This window comes from Dipodomys spectabilis, unplaced genomic scaffold, assembly GCF_019054845.1.
Source record: "Dipodomys spectabilis isolate Male_0828 unplaced genomic scaffold, ASM1905484v1 ptg000006l, whole genome shotgun sequence".
Lineage (NCBI taxonomy): Eukaryota > Metazoa > Chordata > Mammalia > Rodentia > Heteromyidae > Dipodomys > Dipodomys spectabilis.
The window spans coordinates 20,448,291-20,467,647 of record NW_024870683.1 but is presented as its reverse complement, the minus strand read 5'-3'; the positions used below and the strand labels follow the sequence as shown (position 1 = coordinate 20,467,647).

Genomic DNA, 19,357 nt, shown 5'->3' with positions numbered 1-19,357 from the left:
TTGCGAACAGTGCTGCAATAAACATGGAGGTGCACGTGTCCTTGTATATTGGTTCCTGTTGTTCAGGGTAGATGCCTAGAAGTGGTATGACTGGGTCGTAAGGGAGGTCAATCTTTAGCTTTCTAAGGACCCTCCAGACTGCTTTCCAAAGTGGTTGTATAAGTGTACATTCCCACCAGCAGTGTAATAGGGTTCCTCTTTCTCCACATCCCCTCCAGCATTTGTCGTTGGCTGATTTGTGGATGTGGGACATTCTGACTGGGGTAAGGTGGTATCTCAGGGTTGTCTTTATTTGCATTTCCTTCACCACCAGGGATGATGAACATTTCCTCATGTGTTTCTTTGCCATTTTTATTTCTTCATTTGAGAAGTCCCTCTTTAGTTCCCTTGCCCATTTAGTAATTGGTTTGTTAGGTTTGGGAGGGATTAGTTTCTTGAGTTCCCTGTATATACAGGATGTTAACCCCTTGTCTGATATATTGCTGGTAAATATTTTTTCCCAATTAGTTGGTTGTCTTTCTAGCTTAGTTGCGATAGATTTAGCTGTGCAGAAGCTTTTTATTTTAAGGTAGTCCCATTTGTCGAGTCTCTCTCCAACTTGTTGTGACCCTGGGACTCTGTTCAGGAAGTTCCTTCCTGTGCCTATTAGTTCAAGTGTCTCTCCTACTCTGTCCTGCAGTAGTTTCAGAGATTCAGGTTTAATGTTAAGGTCTTTAATCCATTTTGAGTTGATGTTGGTGCATGGTGATAGGCTGGGGTCCACTTTTAGTTTTCTGCATGTGGCTGCCCAGTTTTCCCAGCACCAGCGGTTGAAGAGGCTGTGTTTCTTCCATTGTATGTCTTTGGCTCCTTTGTCGAATATCAGCTGGCTGTAGGCCTGTGGATTTATATCTGGATCCAGTTAGTCTTAATAAATATTAATGAGTTATTTTTGTTAGCTCATATTAGTTATATGGGGGCATTTTATTGCTACATCTTCACATGTTCACACTGTATCTGATTAATCTTACCCCATATATCACACTTCCTGTCCCCTAATGAGTTATTTTTAATGACATTTTGAGCCCAAATGTTGTGTGGTACTGGGGCTTGAACTCAAGACCTCCCACACTTGCTTGGTTTGTTGTTTGAGGTTTGTTATTCCCTACCACTTGAGCCATACCTTCATCAGAAATGTCATGTCCCTCAATAATCTTGAATGGAATTTGTAAGAGTTGTTGAGGTCAAGGAACTGGAGGTTCGTGGTAGGGAGTCTGTTATACCCACTGAGAACCTGATTATTTGCCACCAACAGATACCGACTTTACCAATAATTTTACTGTCACATTTCCATCCCTAACTTGTCACATGTTATATTAAAGAGAACACAGTAGGTACCATAGAGAATGTCTAACAAGGAAAATTATGCAAACTATTGAAAGACTGGAGAATGGGGAGTGTTTGAGGTACCTTTGGGCTGTGACAACAGCAATTAAAAAAAAAAACCTATCTGCTTTGTACACCAATGATATTATTTATTACAAGGAGATCTCAACTAATAGCTCCTTTCTTATTTCCCATAGTCATGGTAAATAAAATTACCTATAGATTAGCCAATTCTGAGAATTTAATAAAATGGAATATGGGGCTGGGAAGGAGGCTCAGTGGTAGAGCGCTTGCCTTGCATGCATGAGGCCCTGGGTTCGATTCCCCAGCACCACATAAGCAAAAAGAAAAAAGCCGGGAGTGGCGCTGTGGCTCAAGTGGTAGAGCGCTAGCCTTCAGCTGAAGAGCTGAGGGACAGTGCCCACCCAGGCCCAGAGTTCAGGCCCCACGACCAGACCCAAATAAAATAAAATAAAATAAAATGGAATATATGGTCTTTAGATGATTGACTTCCTTCACTTTGAATTTTTAATTTTTTTTTTTTTTTTGGTTGGTTGTAGGTCTTGAATGGGCCTGGGTCCTGTCAGCTCAAGGCCAGTGCTCTACCACTTGAGCCACAGTGCCACTTCCAGTTTTCTGGTGGTTAATTGGAGATAAGAGTCTCTCAGGAGGCTGGAAGGTGGCTCAATGGTAGAGTGCTTGCCTTGCATGCATGAGGCTCTGGGTTCGATTCCTCAGCACCACATAAGAAAAAAGAAAAAAGCCGGAAGTGGTGCTGTGGCTCAAGTGGTAGAGCGCTAGCCTTGAGCTGAAGAGCTGAGGGATAGCACCCAGGCCCAGAGTTCAGGCCTCACGACCAGCCACACCACCCTCCCCCCCCCAAAAAAAAGAGTCTCCCGGATATACTTGCCTGTTTGGCTTAGAATTGTAATCCTTAGATCTCAGCCTCCTGAGTAGCTAGGATTACAGGTGTGAGCCACTAGCACCTGGCTAAAATTATTTTTAATTAGTTATATAAAGAAGTTTCAGGCCAGGTGCCAGTGGCTCATGCCTGTAACCCTAGCTACTCAGAAGGCTGAGATCTGAGGATCGCAGTTTAAAGCCAGCCCAGGCAGGAAAGTCCATGAAACTCTTATCTCCAATAAACCACAAGAAAACTGGAAGTGGCGCTGTAGCTCAAGTAGTAGAGAGCTAGCCTTGAGCTGAAGAGCTGAGGGACAACGCTCAGGCCCAGAGTTCAAGGCCCACGACCAACAAAAAAAAGAGGTTTCAGTTCTACAAGTCAGGTTATGAATACAGTACATCTTGATCAATGTTACCCCTTCCATCATTCTCTCCCGTTTTTTTTCTTCCCATCTCTGAACTTAGCATAATATTTTTGTTTATTTGTATTATAGATTATATCAGTACTTCATTTTTACAACCAAACTATATTACATTAGAGATCTCTATCATATTTGTTTATTCATACATCTGTTGATGGAGTTTTGGCTTGTTTCTACCTTTTAGATATTATAAATAATCCTATATGGACATTTATGTGAAGGCTTTGATCACATATTTATTTTCATTTTTCTTAGGTATTTGCCTAGGAGTGGAATTGCTGGGTTATATAGTAACTTTATGTTTAATATTTAGAGAAATTGCTAGAATGCTTTCCTGTGATTGCATAATCTTTCATTCCCAGCAACAATATATGAGAGTTCTAATTATGTACTTTTTCACCCAACTTATTATTCTCTGACTTTTTGATAGCCATCTTAGTGGGTATGAAGTGGTCTCTCATTGTGGTTTTGATTTGCATTTCCTATTGGCCAGTGATGTTGAAAATCTTTTCATATTCTTATTGGCCATTTGTATCTCTTCTCTGAAGAAATGTCTGCTAAGATCCTTTGCCATTTTTATTGGGCTTTTTTCCCTCGTTATTTAATTATAAGCTTGTCCTATTTGTTTTCATTTCTCAATCTCTCCTTTTCTATCTTGTTTTGGACTTTTTAAGGAAATTTTAAGGAAGAAAATTTAGACAAATTTTACACATTTAGTAGAGAACATGGTATTTTGATCTTTGTGTATAGTGAAATGGTTACCATAAGGAAGCTAATTAATGTATCTATCACTTCACAAAGTAACTTTTTTGTGTATAGTGAGAGTACTCACAATCTACTATCTTAGTGACTTTCAATTGTATAATACATTATTATTCTAGTCATTCTGCTTCCTTTTATACTTTTGTTGACTGTTGGAGAGGGAGAAAGGAAGTGTGCATAGGTCAGGAGATGGGTGAAACAGTTATTAGCCAATTAAGTTAGTATTTCCTCAGAAGTCTAAATCTCTATTTCATTCTAAAAGGAACATGAAAACAGCAAGGATACTTTAAAAAGAAAAAACCATTCAACAATGTTACTAAAAATTAATTTAATGGTGCTTTTGTTGATGGTCAGTTTTTTTCCTTTTTTTCTTTCAGATCTCACTACTACACATGGAGTTGATACTGAAAATATAAAAAGCAGTTCCACAGAAATAGTGACTATTCAAAGTCAGAGTGAACCAGAGTGCAGTGAACCAGGTAACAATTGTCAATAAATTATTTTGCTTATCAGGGTAACATATATGATGCAGAAGTACAATATGTTCACATTTATGGTCTACTGTGAATCAGTTTTCCTGTTTCAAGTTTGATCATTATAATCCTAGTTATTTTTTCTTTTTTATCTGTTCCTTGTATTTTCCCTATCCGAGTCCTATCAGCATCAAAAATGAATATATAGCTGAGTGCTGGTGGCTCACATCTGTAATCCTAGCAACTTAAGAGGCTGAGGTCTAAGGGTCCCCATTCAAAGCCAGCCAGTGCAGGAAAGTCTATGGGAATCTTTTTTTTTTTTTGTCATAGGGCTTGAACTCAGGGCATAGATGCTGTCCCTGGGCTGTTTTGCTTAAGGCTAGTGATCTACCACTTGGAGCCACAGCACCACTTTTCGTTTTTCTGATACTTAATTGAAAATAACAGTCTCAGGGACTTTCCTACATGGGGTGGCTTTGAACCACAATCCTCTGATCTCAGCCTCCTGACTATCTAGGATTATAAGCATGAGCCACCAGAGGTTAGGGGTAAGATTCTTATCTCCAGTTAACCACCAGAAAACTGGAAGTGGAACTATGGCTAAAAGTGGTGGAGTGCTAGCCTTGAGCACAAAAGCTCAGGGACTGTGCCCAGGCCCTGAGTTCAAGCCACATGATGAATATTTTTAAAAAAGGTGAATAATAATATATAGAAGAGAGTTACAACGACTGGAGAAATGGAGTAAATAACATTAATATTTAAAATAGAAATCCTAAGATATAGCTTAGTAAATAAAATTTTGTATTTTATCTTAGCATTAATAATCATGCTGATCTTTATTGCCCTTCTGTAAAGTTTAATTTTTTAATCTCTCAGAGCAATCCTATCATTGTCTGCTATATCACTGTTTTAACTTATCTTGAAACCTTAGAGTCAGCTTTCATTCCAGTATAATGCTAAATTGTTTTTGTTTAGCTATATTGTTGATGATATTGTTTAATTACATTTTTAGTAGATCACATTAATCAACTATTTAGATGCTTACTGCCTTATTTATTAAAATGATAAAACCACCCTTCCTACTTAATAAATGATGATCCATTTTTCAAGTTCATTCTATAAATTTGTATTTCTATGCTGTCATCTAGAGTCTAGACTCATTAATGTGAAGAATAATGCTATTAAGTTAACATTACTAATATTTAGCATAAAAACAGTACTATCTCTTACATATTAATAACATAAGCTTTCAGTATTAAAACCAGTGTTCATTTAAAGCTCTTAGCCTTAGCCTTTACCTGACATAAGAAATGCAGTAAATTTAGCTGTCATTGTAATTTTTTAAATCATCACTGTTGTAGTCAAGATACAATGTGATAATTCCTTAAAAGATGGAAATGTAAGACTTACTTTGTATCTCAAATAACCCAAATTTCAGTTGGCGGAACTAGATTTTTTAATTCAAGGCCTTTTACTTGTTAGGCAAGTACATTACCACCTGATCTATGCCTCCAGCCCTGCTTTTTTATGCTGGTTATTTTGGTAATTGAGTCTAGTGGACCTTTCTGCTTAGACTACATTCCACTTCAGCTATCTGGATGTCAGCCTCTTGAGGACCTAGCATTTCAAGCATAAGTCGTTGGTGCCCAGCTCTGTATATTTCTTTTCATTAAATTTTTTTGTTTTGATAAAAGGATTACATATAAATTTGTTATGAAATATTCTTAATTTAATTTTTTTATTTTATATAATGCTATATAACTTTTAAATTTTCATATATTCCAGGAAAATTGGAAATATCACTATCTAGCCTCAACACAATAAGCCAACAGTTTTCAGTGAATTTGTTACATACAGAACTTCAAACATTTTCATTTTCTCCTATTTGTAAAATGTAAGTAAAGATTATGTCTAAATATTTGTAGTTGTGACTCAAATGTTAGAGTGCCTGCCTAGCAAGTACATGACCCTTAAAAACGTTCATTATCTTGAGATAAAGTCACTTCATTCTTATACTTCTTCTAGTTATAGAACTAGGAGGGGCTGGGAAGGTGGCTCAGTGGTAGAGCGCTTGCCTTGCATGCTCGAGGCCCTGGGTTCGATTCCTCAGCACCACATAAGCTAAAAGAAAAAAGCCGGAAGTGGCGCTGTGGCTCAAGTGGTAGAGCACTAGCCTTGAGCTGAAGAGCTGAGGGACAGTGCCCAGGCCCAGAGTTCAGGCCCCACGACCGGACCCCAAAAAAAAAAAAAAAAATAGAACTAGGAGCATAACCAATACAGTTCCCTCTCCCCCACTATAAACCTGGAATATTTTGTGTTCTAAGTAATATACCTTCAGTATAGTTATAGGGAAGTCTTCAAGTTCCTAATGAGTTACTCTATACCTGGAAGAATTATGTCCTAGCTTTGAGTTCTTAGTTATGATGTATGAATCTTCTAGAGAAGAATGCAGTTGGATGACTAGGGACAGCTGCATAGGCATCCATAATGGTCTCTATGTGGTAAACTATAGAATGGGGGAAGCCAGTATCAAAGATCCCAAGCATGTCTACATTTTCTGTTTAAGAATTATTTGCATTTGGGGTATATTATGCTACCATGAACTAGGATAGTAGTCTAGAAGCCCTAAAAATAACACGGGATAGGAATAGAAACTATATATAATTTGTTTAAAATTCTTTTAGTCTCTTAGCTAATGTGAAAGACATTTCTTTACAGGACATATACTGTCTTTATTGGCTTATTTTTCATTCTTATTACCCTAATACACCTGATAAGGCAGATTAGCAATTACAAACAGTAGCAGAAATTAGTATAATCTTGAATTTCAATTTAATATTAGAAGTGTTTATGTAACTACACTAAACTATTCAATCTCACAAGTTACATATCTGTTGTTTTTACTCCAATATCTATTGTTATAACTCATAAGGAACAAGTCTTATCAAATGCACTATGATTTGGCAATCAGAACAAAAAAACACTTTTTAATTAGTTAAGGTTCCAGAGCCATTTGAAATAACTGAACACTGTCTCATTACTGCTTCATTTTCCAGCAAGAGAGAAACCACTTGCATTTGGCTTGTGACTATAAAATCTTAAAAATCCCCATTTAGAAAAACAAACTGTTTAAATAGGGATACAGCTGGACTCATTGCAATATTGAGATGTACAAGTCATTATGTTGAAAAATGAACTTTACAACTTTGGCCGGGGATGGGAAGAGGAAACAAAGAAGGAGGCAACAATGCTTGATAAGAAATGTACTCATTATATTGCCCATGTAATTGTAACCCCTCTGTATGGTATTTTTACAATTAAAAAAATCTCCAGTTAGGGCTGGGAAGGTGGCTCAGTGGTAGAGTGCTTGCCTTGCATGTATGAGGCCCTGGGTTCAATTCCTCAGCACCAAGTAAGCAGACAAAGCTGGAAGTGGCGCTGTGGTTCAAGTGGTAGAGCGCTAGTCTTGAGCTGAAGAGCTGAGGGACAGTGCCCAGGCCCAGAGTTCAGGCCCCACAACTGACAAAAAAAAAAAAAGAAAAATCTCCATTTAAAAAATTTATCTAAGACTAGGACATGACTCAGTTTATAGAGTGCCAAGCCCAAAGTCCTGAATTCAAACAAACCCCAGCACTGCCAAAAAAATTGATTATTCCTCAATTATAAAACTAAAAGAAACTGCTAAAAAACAATTTAAAGTGAAGATAGTAAACAGTGTACCTTTAACTTTTTATATTCAATTACTTTTATTTCAAAATACAACATTTTGGATGTAAGTATAATACTCGGTTAATGAATATTTTTAGTGTTTATACATGTAAGAAGCTATGCTAAATTTCAGGGGCTGAAAAGTCTGCATGATATTTTATCTCCATAGTAACTAGCTACTTGAGAGCATATTTTTTATGACCAAAGAATGAATCAATTTCAGGTATGTCTTCAGAAAGCTTTACTTTCTCAAAAGCAAAAATATCCATGCTATACATGGAAACAAAATATTTCCTCTTTTTTCTTTAAAATACTTGCTTATAACAAGGTATCTATCAAAGAAACCCTGATAAGATTCAGATTTTTCTATCACATGACCATGTTTTTGTATTACATGAGTAAAACTGGACAGTTTAGATATAAAACCTAGCTTATTCCTACTGTACATTGTCAGTTTAACTAGCCGTATTCATAATTAGCATCTGCATATATATAACTTATGAACAGAGAAAGAACATGATCAGTTCTCCATCAGTGTAAATGAGAGGTTGGAAACATAAAGGACTTGTCCATTATGTCTCTGCTCTACCAAGAATGGTAGTATTTGTTACTGATGAGCTGTGGTTTACACTGTCACGAATATTTCCTCCCTTCCCCCTTAAGGGCCCCAAAACATACACAAACACACATTACATAGCCATACATGTATCAATATTGAAGAATCTAAACTAAGATTAAGACTTGAAAAGTCTTAGGGAAGGTAGAACCAATAGGACTTTCTCATGGTTCTGATTCTTAGCCAATAGAAGGTCCACAGTTTCTCCATAAATAGATTCAAAGATAGCAATTTCATAAACAAAACAAACAAAAACAACAAGCAATGGAAATATCTACATAAATGATAACCATAGTAGTTTTACTTATCTTGCATTTTTTGTTTTTGATGGCTTATAGGCTTGGTATTATCTAGTTTATGAAGGAAAGTGCTAAAAGAATCCCAAGTCAGTGCCCTCTGGCTCCACATTTCATTGAAGGAGACAGAGGCAGGAGTAATTTTATAAGGCAAACAGCAGTTACCTAATTAAATAATAAAGGAATGTATCAATGACCAGACCTTCCTAGGGAAGGAATAAGTAAATATTTGAAATTGAGTCTATGGAGCTCTACTTTAGTTTATATGTTTATAAAATAGAGTTTTTGTTTTCACTTGTATGAGAGTGTAAAAAACACAAAATATTTTTCTTTCTTTTTTTTTTTTTTGGGGGGGGGGGGTCCGGTCATGGGGCCTGAACTCTGGGTCTGGGCGCTGTCCTTCAGCTCTTCAGCTCAAGGCTAGCGCTCTACCATTTGAGCCACAGTGCCACTTCTGGCTTTTTTTTTTCTCCTTATATGGTGCTGAGGAATCAAACCCAGGGCCTCATGCATGCAAGGCAAGCACTCTACCACCGAGCCACCTTCTCATCCCCCAAAATATTTTTCTTAAAACAGAATGTTCGCCAGGTGTCAGCGGCTCATGCTTGTGATCCTAGCTACTCAGGAGGCTGAGATCTGAGGATCGTGGTTCAGTGACAGCTCGGGCACAAAAGTCCATGAGACCTTCATCTCCAACAAACCACCAGAAAACCAGAAGTGGAGCTGTGGCTCAAGTGGTAGAATGCTAGCCTTGACCTGAAGAGATGAGGGATAGCACCCAGGCCCAGAGTTCAAGCCCCATGACCGACAAAAAAAAAAGTTCTTGCATAAAAGACTATGGTTAGTTAATAAATTAACTTTATTTTTTTTCTTTTTTCAGTAGTTCACATATTGTTGAAGAAACAGTGAACAAATATTCTATGCCATGGCAATTACAAATCTGCAGAAGCTCTCTCATCTCATTTTTGCTTACAGGTACAGTGATTGCTTTTGAATGGTAAATAGAAAGCATAGTTGAAGGCCGGGCACCAGTGACTCACGCCCGTAATCTTAGCTACTCAGGTGGCTGAGATCTGAGGATCACGATTCAAAGCCAGCACAGTCAGGAAAAAGAAATACAAGCAGTACATTAAACATTCCCATCTGAATAGTTTCTATTTCCAAGTCTGAAATTGTGAAATTGTAGAAAAAAAAAAACTAAATAAAACAGTATTTTAAATTTAAGCTGGAGGCCTGGCTCCACCAATGAGTTGCATTTGGAGACCAAAATCAAAGTGAAAACAGGAACCCAAGAGAGCACCCAATTATCTTTCACTTCAAGATTTATGCTAAACCTTTGAGTTTTTGTTTTGATGTCTTCATGGAGCATAGAGTCAAGAAATATATGAGGTGTCTGTTAGGAGATCCCTGGATAAAACTGGGTGACCAAAAAACTGTACTATTGAACCAAGGGCAGAAGAGACATTGGTTAAGAGAGGAAGTCAGTTTTGTTTGTTTGTTTTTTGTTGGTCATGGGGCTTGAACTCTGGGCCTGGGCGCTGTCCCTCAGCTCTTCAGCTCAAGGAAAGCACTCCACCACTTGAGCTATAGCGCCTCTTCTGGTTTTTCGGTGGTTTATTGGAAATAGGAGTCTCACGGTCTTTCCTACCCGGGCTGGCTTTGAACTGTGATCCTCAGAGCTCAGCCTCCTGAGTAGCTAGGATTACAGGCATGAACCACCAGCGCCCGGCTTTTTCTTTTATGCATTCAAAATTTGGCTTCTGATATAACATATGTAACATGTATTCTAGGAAAGAAATAAGCATAACAGAAAAAACAAGAGCAGACAAAAATAAGCTACCATATAGGAGACCCTAAATAAATTTCTAGTGCTGAAGGAGAAGAAAAGAAAAACATGTCCTCTTATGTATTATTACTCAGAAGCCAAGCATCATGCGAAATTGCCATCTGAATTAAAAAACAGGTGGTGATTTAAAGTATCTCAAGTTGACAGTGCCCGTCCCCCAAACAAGCAGGTCACGTCTAGAGGAAAATACATTCTTTCTGGATGAATATAGTGTAATCTCTGCAGTAAAGAACTTCCCCAAAGTACAAAGGAGCTAACAGAAGAAAGTCACCAAATAGGTTTCACCAGGGAGATCATGCAGAAACAGCATATCTTGTATGGAGATTATGTACTGGATAGTCAAGTATGTGTTTAAATAAAATACATGTGAAGTAGATGGAACCGAAAAAAGAAATATGAACAAGGAACAGAAGAAATGATCAAGGAAAATTGCAAAAGAATTCCAAAATGGAAATCTAAAATAAGCAAATCAAAAGCTTCTCAACAGATTTAGTAGTACATTAGGCACAGGTGAAAGATTTATCAACAAAAAGTTTCAAAGAAATTATTCAGAATCTAGTACAGAGGAACAGAGATGAAAGAAAAGAGATGTTGAAGGATGGGAAGGCTGAGAGAGATGGAGGCAGAGTTAACAGGAAATAAGGAAGAGACCACATTTGTAAAGAAATGATGATTGAAGATTTTTCCAGAATTGGTGATTAACAGCAGTTTTTTAATTTCCATGTAGAATGGAAAAAAAAGATCTCCTAAACATATTTGTTATGGTTTGACTTGAAACACTGAAATGTTCTCCCCAGGCTCTTATGTTGATGGCTTGGTCACCAGCTAGTGGCATTATTTGGGGAGATGGTAAAAGCGTTAGGAGGTGGGAGCTGGTTGGAAGCAAGTGCTTTTTGTTTCTCTGCTTCCTGGCCACCATGATGTGAGCAGCCTCTGACACACATGTCTGCTGTCATGATGATATTCTGCCTTGTCTCTGTCATGGTATTCTGCCTTGTCTCTGTCATGATATTCTGCCTTGTCTTGTTCCTAGAAATGGGTCAGTCCAACCTTGGCCTCAAACTATGATCCAAACAAAGTTTTCTCTTCATTAAACTGTTTTTTTATCAGGGAGTTATCACAGCAATATTAAAAAATCCTAATACTATGTCATAGTGATGGTACATTATTATAGTGATCTGAAGAGTAAAAAAAGGAAAATGAAAAAGTAACTTCTCAATGACAGCAATGAAAACCCTTCAGCATACTGAGAATAAATCTTATATCCAGAAAATCTAAAATTCAAAACAAGGATAAATTAAAGATATTTGCAGAAAACAAAACATCTGGACTAAATGGCACATGCTTGTAATCCTAGTACTTGAGAGGCAGAAGTAGGAGGATCAAGAGTTTGAGCATATTGCTGGGTATTGGTAGCTTATATCTATAATCCTAACTACTCAGTAGGCCGAAACCTGGAAGATAACAATTTGAGGGCAGCACATGCAGAAAAGTCTGCAAGAGTCCATCTCCACAATTAACTAGCAAAAAGCCATATTTAGACATAGCTCAAGTAGTAGAGTAACAGCTCTGAGCAAGAAAGCCTAGTTACACCATGAGGCCCTGTACTGGCATGAGTGGTGGGGGCACTAAATAGCAAGATTGTTTTACACAAAGGAAAAACAACTGGAGAGACCTATAGAATGCCTTCAGGTAGACGGGAAGGCCTGACATTGGAGAAAGAATGATGATGGGAAATGTTTGTGTATGTGCACAAAAATGTGTTGATACTTTATCAGTAACAAGAACACCTGCTTAGATTTTTTTTTTTTGGGGGGGGGTCTGGTCGTGGGGCCTGAACTCTGGGCCTGGACACTGTCCCTCAGCTCTTCAGCTCAAGGCTAGCACTCTACCACTTGAGCCACAGCGCCACTTCCGGCTTTTTTCTTTTTGCTTATGTGGTGCTGAGGAATTGAACCCAGGGCCTCATGCATGCAAGGCAAGCACTCTACCACTGAGCCACCTTCCCAGCCCACCTGCTTAAATTTTTCAGGACAAGATAGTGCTGTGTTAGAAAGGGAAAATGAAAGTCTTATAAGACAAAGCCTCATAAATTTCCCAGTGTTTAGAGAAAGATATTTACTTGGTGGTAAGTATATAGTTGTCATTTTAATCTTACTTTCACATATGCATGCACACATATATACATATACATGTACATATTGAGTTGGTTGAAAGAAGACAAAAAATTCAGACAGTATTACTTGATTAACACAAAACGAAAATTTTAATCTACAGTAGTAGGACATCTACAGTTTAATCTACAGTTGTAGGACATGAAACAGTAGGAAGGAGTGGGGAATGGAGAACATTAGAAAGCTAGTATAGTAGAGTAACAAGGAAACTGGAATGTTATGTATGTGTTCATTTTCTTGACTGTGGAAATGAATTCACAAAGCCTAAATTTTTACTCTAAATGGTTGCCACTTGAAAATTAAAAAAAGATTTGTTTGTTGTATATCACTTATACTTCATCAAAGCTAGCAAAATAATAGTTGTCTCATGATTATTTTAGGGATTGCTTAATAGTGCTTATAAGCACTTAGCATAGTATCAATTTTTTTGGTAACTTGTAATTACTATTATTTAGTACCAGTATTTTTTATTACTATCACAAAAGCCCCTAAAATTAGGATTTCACCAGGCAATGGTGTTTCATGCCAGTAATCCTAGCTACTCAGGAGGCTGAGATCTGAGGATCATGGTTCAAAGCTACCCCAAGCAGAAAGTCCATGAGACTTAACTCCAGTTAACCATCAGAAAACTGGAAGTGGTACTGTGGCTCAAAGTGGTAGAATTGCTAGCCCTGAGTACAAAAGCTCAGGGATAGTTCCCAGGCCCTGAGTTCAAGCTCCATAATCTACAAAAAAATAAATAAACTAGGATTTCAAAATTCATGATCCTGATTTTGAAGAGATTCCTGCATTACAAATAGTAATAATAAGTGCTGTGTTATTTCATTTCTTTCATGTGTTAACATTTTCCTATTTAGATTTTAAAAAATGAAGCAGTGAGCTCTGTGGCACAATATCTAAGATACTAATCAACATAAAATCTGAATAAAATAATGTCTTGTTGAGGTTTATTATAATGAATTAGAGTTTCTGAATAAACAACTTTTATATTCAAAATATTATGAAATATATCAATTTAGTGATTAAATCATGGTCTAACAAAATATGGTTCCTTCCCCTATTTAATAAATACTAATTTCAGCTTTTTAATGTTTCCAAAGATTTAGATAAATAGTTTATGTGACTTCTATTGTTACAGTAACTTAGACTTTTACAAATGTTAGCAACTTAACAAAATACAAGATATAACTTCAAGTTTCATTATTTGTCTAATGTATGAAAATGCATTTCATTGGTAAAGACCAGTATAATTCTGTTAATTGTGTTTTCATTCTGTCTGTGCTATGCATTGTTTTGTTTGTTGGTTGTTTATTTTTAAGGGCCAACCATTGAAGAGCCCAACAGACAACATTCAGTTACAGAGTTGAGAAAAATCTTTTCTATCGAAGAAGAAGGGCTTGTGATTAGTCCCGTAAAGGCAGCATGTTGGAAACAAGTAGGACTAAATCCAGTAATGACAGAAACTTTGGAACATCTGAATCCATATTTGCACCTTGACAATCTATCTTCTAGTGATAATAAAATGGAAATACACTTGTCTAAAAAAGGACTTCCATTAGAATGTAAGTACATAATACTAAATATAACTTGTGTGAATATTTTAATGAGAAAATGTTAGGTACTGGATTTCTTCTCTGATTCAAAAAAATAAGTTCTAGCATTCAGTCTACCTTTGGCAATGCCAGAAATTAGTAATTTTGGCTTCTCTGGGCCCTATTTCTAGAAAAATAAGGAAGTTTGACTAGCTAATTCTAAAATCCTAGTCTGTACTAGAATTCTAGTCTCAGTTCATAAATGTCTAGATGTTCAGTTACAATGATTTTTACGTAAATACTTAAATGCTAGTACTGATTCTCTTTAAAGCAGCACAATGTTTTATGTTACCTAGTAGCTAAACTTTGGCATTCAATAATATCAAGTAATTAACTCTCAAAACTTTCTTTGTTGCTGGTGCCAGTGGCTCATGCCTGTAATTATAGCAGTTCAGGAAGTTGAGTTCAGAGGATTATATGGAAGCCAGTCTGGGCAGAAAAATCCATGAGACTCTTATCTCCAATAAAACTACCAAAAAAAAGAGCTGGAAGTGGAGTTGTGGCTCAAGTGGTAGAGCCTAGGGATAGTACAAAATATTCCCTTTTGCCCCTTCCTCTCTACCACCCTCTTTTGAGATTCTTGTTAACCACTGGGAAATGTTGGTTTCACTTGCTGTAGAATTTAATTTATAGAATCATAGTATGAGCTCATTGTTTCTGGATTCTCTACTCACAATTTCAGATTTATCTATGGTATTGATATCATCACTAGTTTATTCCTTTTAGTTGTTGAATTTTTTTTTTTTGGTCATGGGACTTGAACTCTGGGCCTGGGTGCTGGCCCTCAGCTCTTCAGCTCAAGGCTAGTGCGCTACCACTTAAGCCACAGCACCACTTCCGAGTTTCTGGTAGTTTATTGGAGATAAGAGTCTCATGGACTTTCCTGCCCAGGCTAGCTTTGAACAGTGATCCTCAGATCTCAGCCCACTGAGTAGCTAGGGTTACAGGTGTGAGCCATCAGCACCCAGCTGAAAATTTTTTTATCACAGGAATATTACCTGAGTTTATCACCGCCCCGAGATTTATTCCCCAGTTTTTAATTATTGTGAATAAAATACATGAGTGTTCTCATACAAGTCTTGTGGCCATGTTATCATATCTCTAAAGTAAAAATCTAGAAATAAAATAGTTAATTCTTAGGTGTATGTTTCATTTTTTAAAAAATCTATTAACTATGCTGTGAGTGTGGATTAGTGGTAGAGTGCTTGCCTCACATGCATGAAGCCCTGGGTTCTATTCCTCAGTACCACATACATACACAGAAAAAGCCCAAAGTGATGGGTGGTTCAAGTGGTAGAGTGTTAACCTTGAGCAAAAGAAGCTCAGAGACAGTGTGTAGGCCCAGAGTTCAGGCCCCAGGACTGGCAAAAAAAAAAGGGGGGGGGCTGGGAAGGTGGCTCAGTGGTAGAGTGCTTGCCTTGCATGCATGAGGACCTGGGTTCAATTTCTCAGTACCACATAAACAGAAAAAGCCAAAGTGGCTCTGTGGCTCAAGTGGTAGAGCACTAGCCTTGAGCTGAAGAGCTGAGAGACAGCACCTAGGCCCAGAGTTCGGGCCCCATCACTGACAACAACAACAAAAAAGTTTTATTGGATATAATTCATATATCTTCTAGTTTACCCATCTAAACTATTTTAACTTTAAACCATTTATTGTGTTTTAGTATAATCACAGACTTGTACAATCATCACTAAAACACTAAGAACACTTAGAACACTTATCACTCCCAAAAGAAACTGCATGTCTATTAGAAGTTACTACCCATTTTGCTAAGTGGTAGAACTAACAAACAATTCTCTGTCTCTATAGATTTGTCTCTTCTGAGCATATGCTATAAATGGGAATCATGTACAGGTAACCTGTTGACTTTTGTGACTGCTTCTTTCAGTTAGCAAGTTTTCAAGATTTGTCTGTGTTGTAGAATAGATATATCTTATATGAAACGTTGTTTAAATCTTTTGCCAAATTTCAGTTTGGTTGATGCTTAAATATTCTGGCCCAAGAGTTCTTTAAATATTTTGGATACAGTCTTTTGTCAGAGATATATATTGTGTACAAGCTGGGCATTGGTGGCTCATGCCTGTGATCCTAGCTATTCAGAAGGCTGAGATCTGAGGATCACATTAGAAGCCTGCCTTGGCAGAAAAGTACCTGTGAGACTTTTATCTCCAATTAACCACTCAAAAACCAGAAATGGTGCTGTGGTTCAAAGTGGTAGAATGCTAGCCTTGAGCAAAAGAGTTCAGAGACAGCACCCAGGCTTTGAGTTCAAGCTCCATGACCAACAAAAGTAAAAAAACAAAACAAAAAAAAAAGCACCTAAAAATTTGTACAGATATTTTCTACCAATTGTTGGCTTGGCTGGTACCTAACTGGTACTAGTCTGGTACCTGACTGGTACCATGGTATGACTCATTATAAGCCTGTTCACAAAATGACTTTTCTGGAATTATTTCTTTGCCTAATAATTAAACCCCTCTAATAAGAAAAAGAAATGCTAAATATTTGTCATTGAAAAATTAATTTTGGCCGTGCTCTAGTAGCTTACGCCTATAATCCCAGCTACTCAGGAAGCTGAGACCTGGAGATCATGGTTCAAAGCCAGCTTGGGCAGGAAAAGTCCATCAAACTCTTATCTCTGGTAAACTACCTAAACAGCTGGAAGAGGAGCTCAAGTGGTAGAGTACTGGTCTTCAGCAGAAAAGCCCAGAACAGTGTCCATAGCCTGTTATTTCCCACTTATTTCCATACAAGGAAGTAAGGATCCTGGGTCTAAGTAATGTTATCTTGGCATCTTAATAAAAGTTAATAGAAGATGGGGACTTTCTGGGAACTCTAAAGATGATAGAGGACATTCTTCTGATTGCAGATGTATCATGAGTCGTTAAGCTAGCTCCAGGAAAGTCTTGCTTCCTCTAGATAATTGGGTCCTGATTGCCCCTGGTTATTCCCATGAATAATTTGCTCTGCCTATGTATGACACTTTTATTAGGTTTACTCTCTCACACTGGTTATGTGGTTTTTGCCTTTTTTAAAAGCTGTATGTAAGTGACATTGTAGGTCTTTGCAGGTCTTTAAGACAGGAATCCACCTTCAGTTGCTGGCTTTCTAATAAAGATTCCCAATTCAGCCTTTCAAAATGTGGATTCTCTGTATCTCACCAATTGAATTCCCATATAACACTAGTATGGATCCAATTGTTAATTAGAAATTACTAAATGTCATTCTAATGTCCTGATAGAATGCTCGTGGTAGACATTTGAGTATTTGTTGTTTTGTTTTCAGCATGGCTAGAACATAAAAGTCATTCCTTACCTATCATACATATTAATAATAAGAAATCTAAAAATGACCACACAGCATTTCCACAAAAGAGTCTATCTTCACCAAATGAAATACCAGATCTGCATGTTTCTGAAGAATGTGTTTCTGCTAAAAGACAAAAAAGAGAAGAAAACCTAAAGAATAATCAAGAACTAACTGGTAGAATAATCCAAAAGAAAGAAAAGGAAGATAACATTGAACCTGACTGTTCAGTACCATCTATTGAATCATCTCCAGCTTCAAAAATTAAGAAAACATCTGTTGAACATGATCAAAAACAGGAGAATGATTTGGACCTTTTAAGCAACTTTGTTGTACCACCTACTGAATCATCTTCATCTTCAAAAATTAAGAAAACATCTGTTGAACATAATCAAAAACAGGAGAATGATTTGGACCTTTTAAGCAACTTTGTTGTACCACCTACTGAATCATCTTCCTCTTCAAAAATTAAGAAAACATCTTTTGAGCATGATAAAACACAAGAGGATGATTTGGACCTTTTGAGCAGCGTTGTTGTACCACCTACTGAATCATATTCCTCTTCAAAAATTAAGAAAACATCTTTTGAGCTTGATAAAACACAGAATGATCTGGACCTTTCAAACAACTTTATTGTACCACCTACTGAATCTTCTTCCACTTCAAAAAGTATGAAAACATCTTTTGAACACAATAAAAAACAGGAGAATGATTTGGACCTTTTGAACAACTTTATTGTACCACCTACTGAATCATCTTCCTCTTCAAAAATTAAGAAAACATCTTTTGAACATGATAAAAAACAGGAGAATGATTTGGACCTTTTGAGCAACTTTATTATGCTGCGAAATAAATATAATACTTGCACCTCAAAGACTGAAGACACAGACTATGACAAAAAAGATGGTAGGTAACTTAGTAATATTTTGACATATGTGTACTAGATTCAAAAATGTGTGAATAAATTATAAAAGGCAAAGAACAAAAGCTCTTTAAAATAAAAATAGTCAAAATGCCAGTGATTCATAATACTCAAGATGGATATGAATATGTAAATACAGAAATATATATATATTTTTAAATTTAAAACTACGTTTTCACTTGTAACAAAAGTCACTGTTTATACAACACTTTCTATAACTTCATCATATGAATTTCATGAATTAATAGTCTTTGCGTGTGTGGGTACGCACATGTGCTCTCATGTGTGGGCACATACATGCACTACCTGAGTTTTGAACTCAAAGACGCTCTATACTGGTGTTCTACCACTTGAGCCATGCCTCTGTCACTGCTTTTTTCTGTTTATTTTGGAGATGGACTCCCACAATCTTCTGACTAGTCTAGTTTCAAACTGCAGTCCTCAGTTTTTCAGCCTCTTGAGTAGCTAGGATTACAAGTATAAGCCGCTGGTGTCCAGCTGAATTCATAGTTATTTCTAACTGTTGTTGCTCATTCTGCCAGTCTTTTTTTTCTCTAGTAGGTAAAAAAAAAAAACCCTATCTTAGTATTTTAAATTATATTTTAATGTGTATTTAAGGACTTTCTTTGCCCATTTAATTGCTTACTGCTCATTCTAGTATTCCCAAAAAATTTTCTGTTTGAGTTGTAAATATCTTAAATTTGTAGCTTCTAACCATATCAAGTAGCGTAGTAGCTAGGCATTGGTGGCTCACGTCTATAATCTTAGCTACTGAAGATGCTGAGATCTAGAGGATCATGCTGAAAGTCAGATCTGGCACAAAAGAAAAGTCTATGAGACCCCCATCTCCAAAATAACCACCAAAAAGCCAGGGCTCAAATATACAGCATCAGCTAAGAAGCAAGATGAGCAGGCAGGTCGCTGAATTCAAATCTCAGTGTAGAAAAAATGGTGTATTAAATCATGCTAAT

At 37.0% G+C, this 19,357-nt stretch overlaps 1 protein-coding gene across 1 annotated transcript in view; it reads left to right on the top strand.

Annotated features, from left to right (window-relative positions):
* Shoc1 (shortage in chiasmata 1) overlaps nt 1–19,357 on the top strand; it is a 73,830-nt gene that overhangs the window by 18,386 nt on the left and 36,087 nt on the right. Inside the window, exons 8-13 of the mRNA XM_042695850.1 lie at nt 3,830–3,931; nt 5,711–5,819; nt 9,426–9,520; nt 13,885–14,127; nt 17,444–17,738; nt 18,246–18,370. Coding sequence (XP_042551784.1) covers nt 3,830–3,931; nt 5,711–5,819; nt 9,426–9,520; nt 13,885–14,127; nt 17,444–17,738; nt 18,246–18,370 — 969 coding nt within the window. The remainder of the gene's footprint in view (nt 1–3,829; nt 3,932–5,710; nt 5,820–9,425; nt 9,521–13,884; nt 14,128–17,443; nt 17,739–18,245; nt 18,371–19,357) is intronic.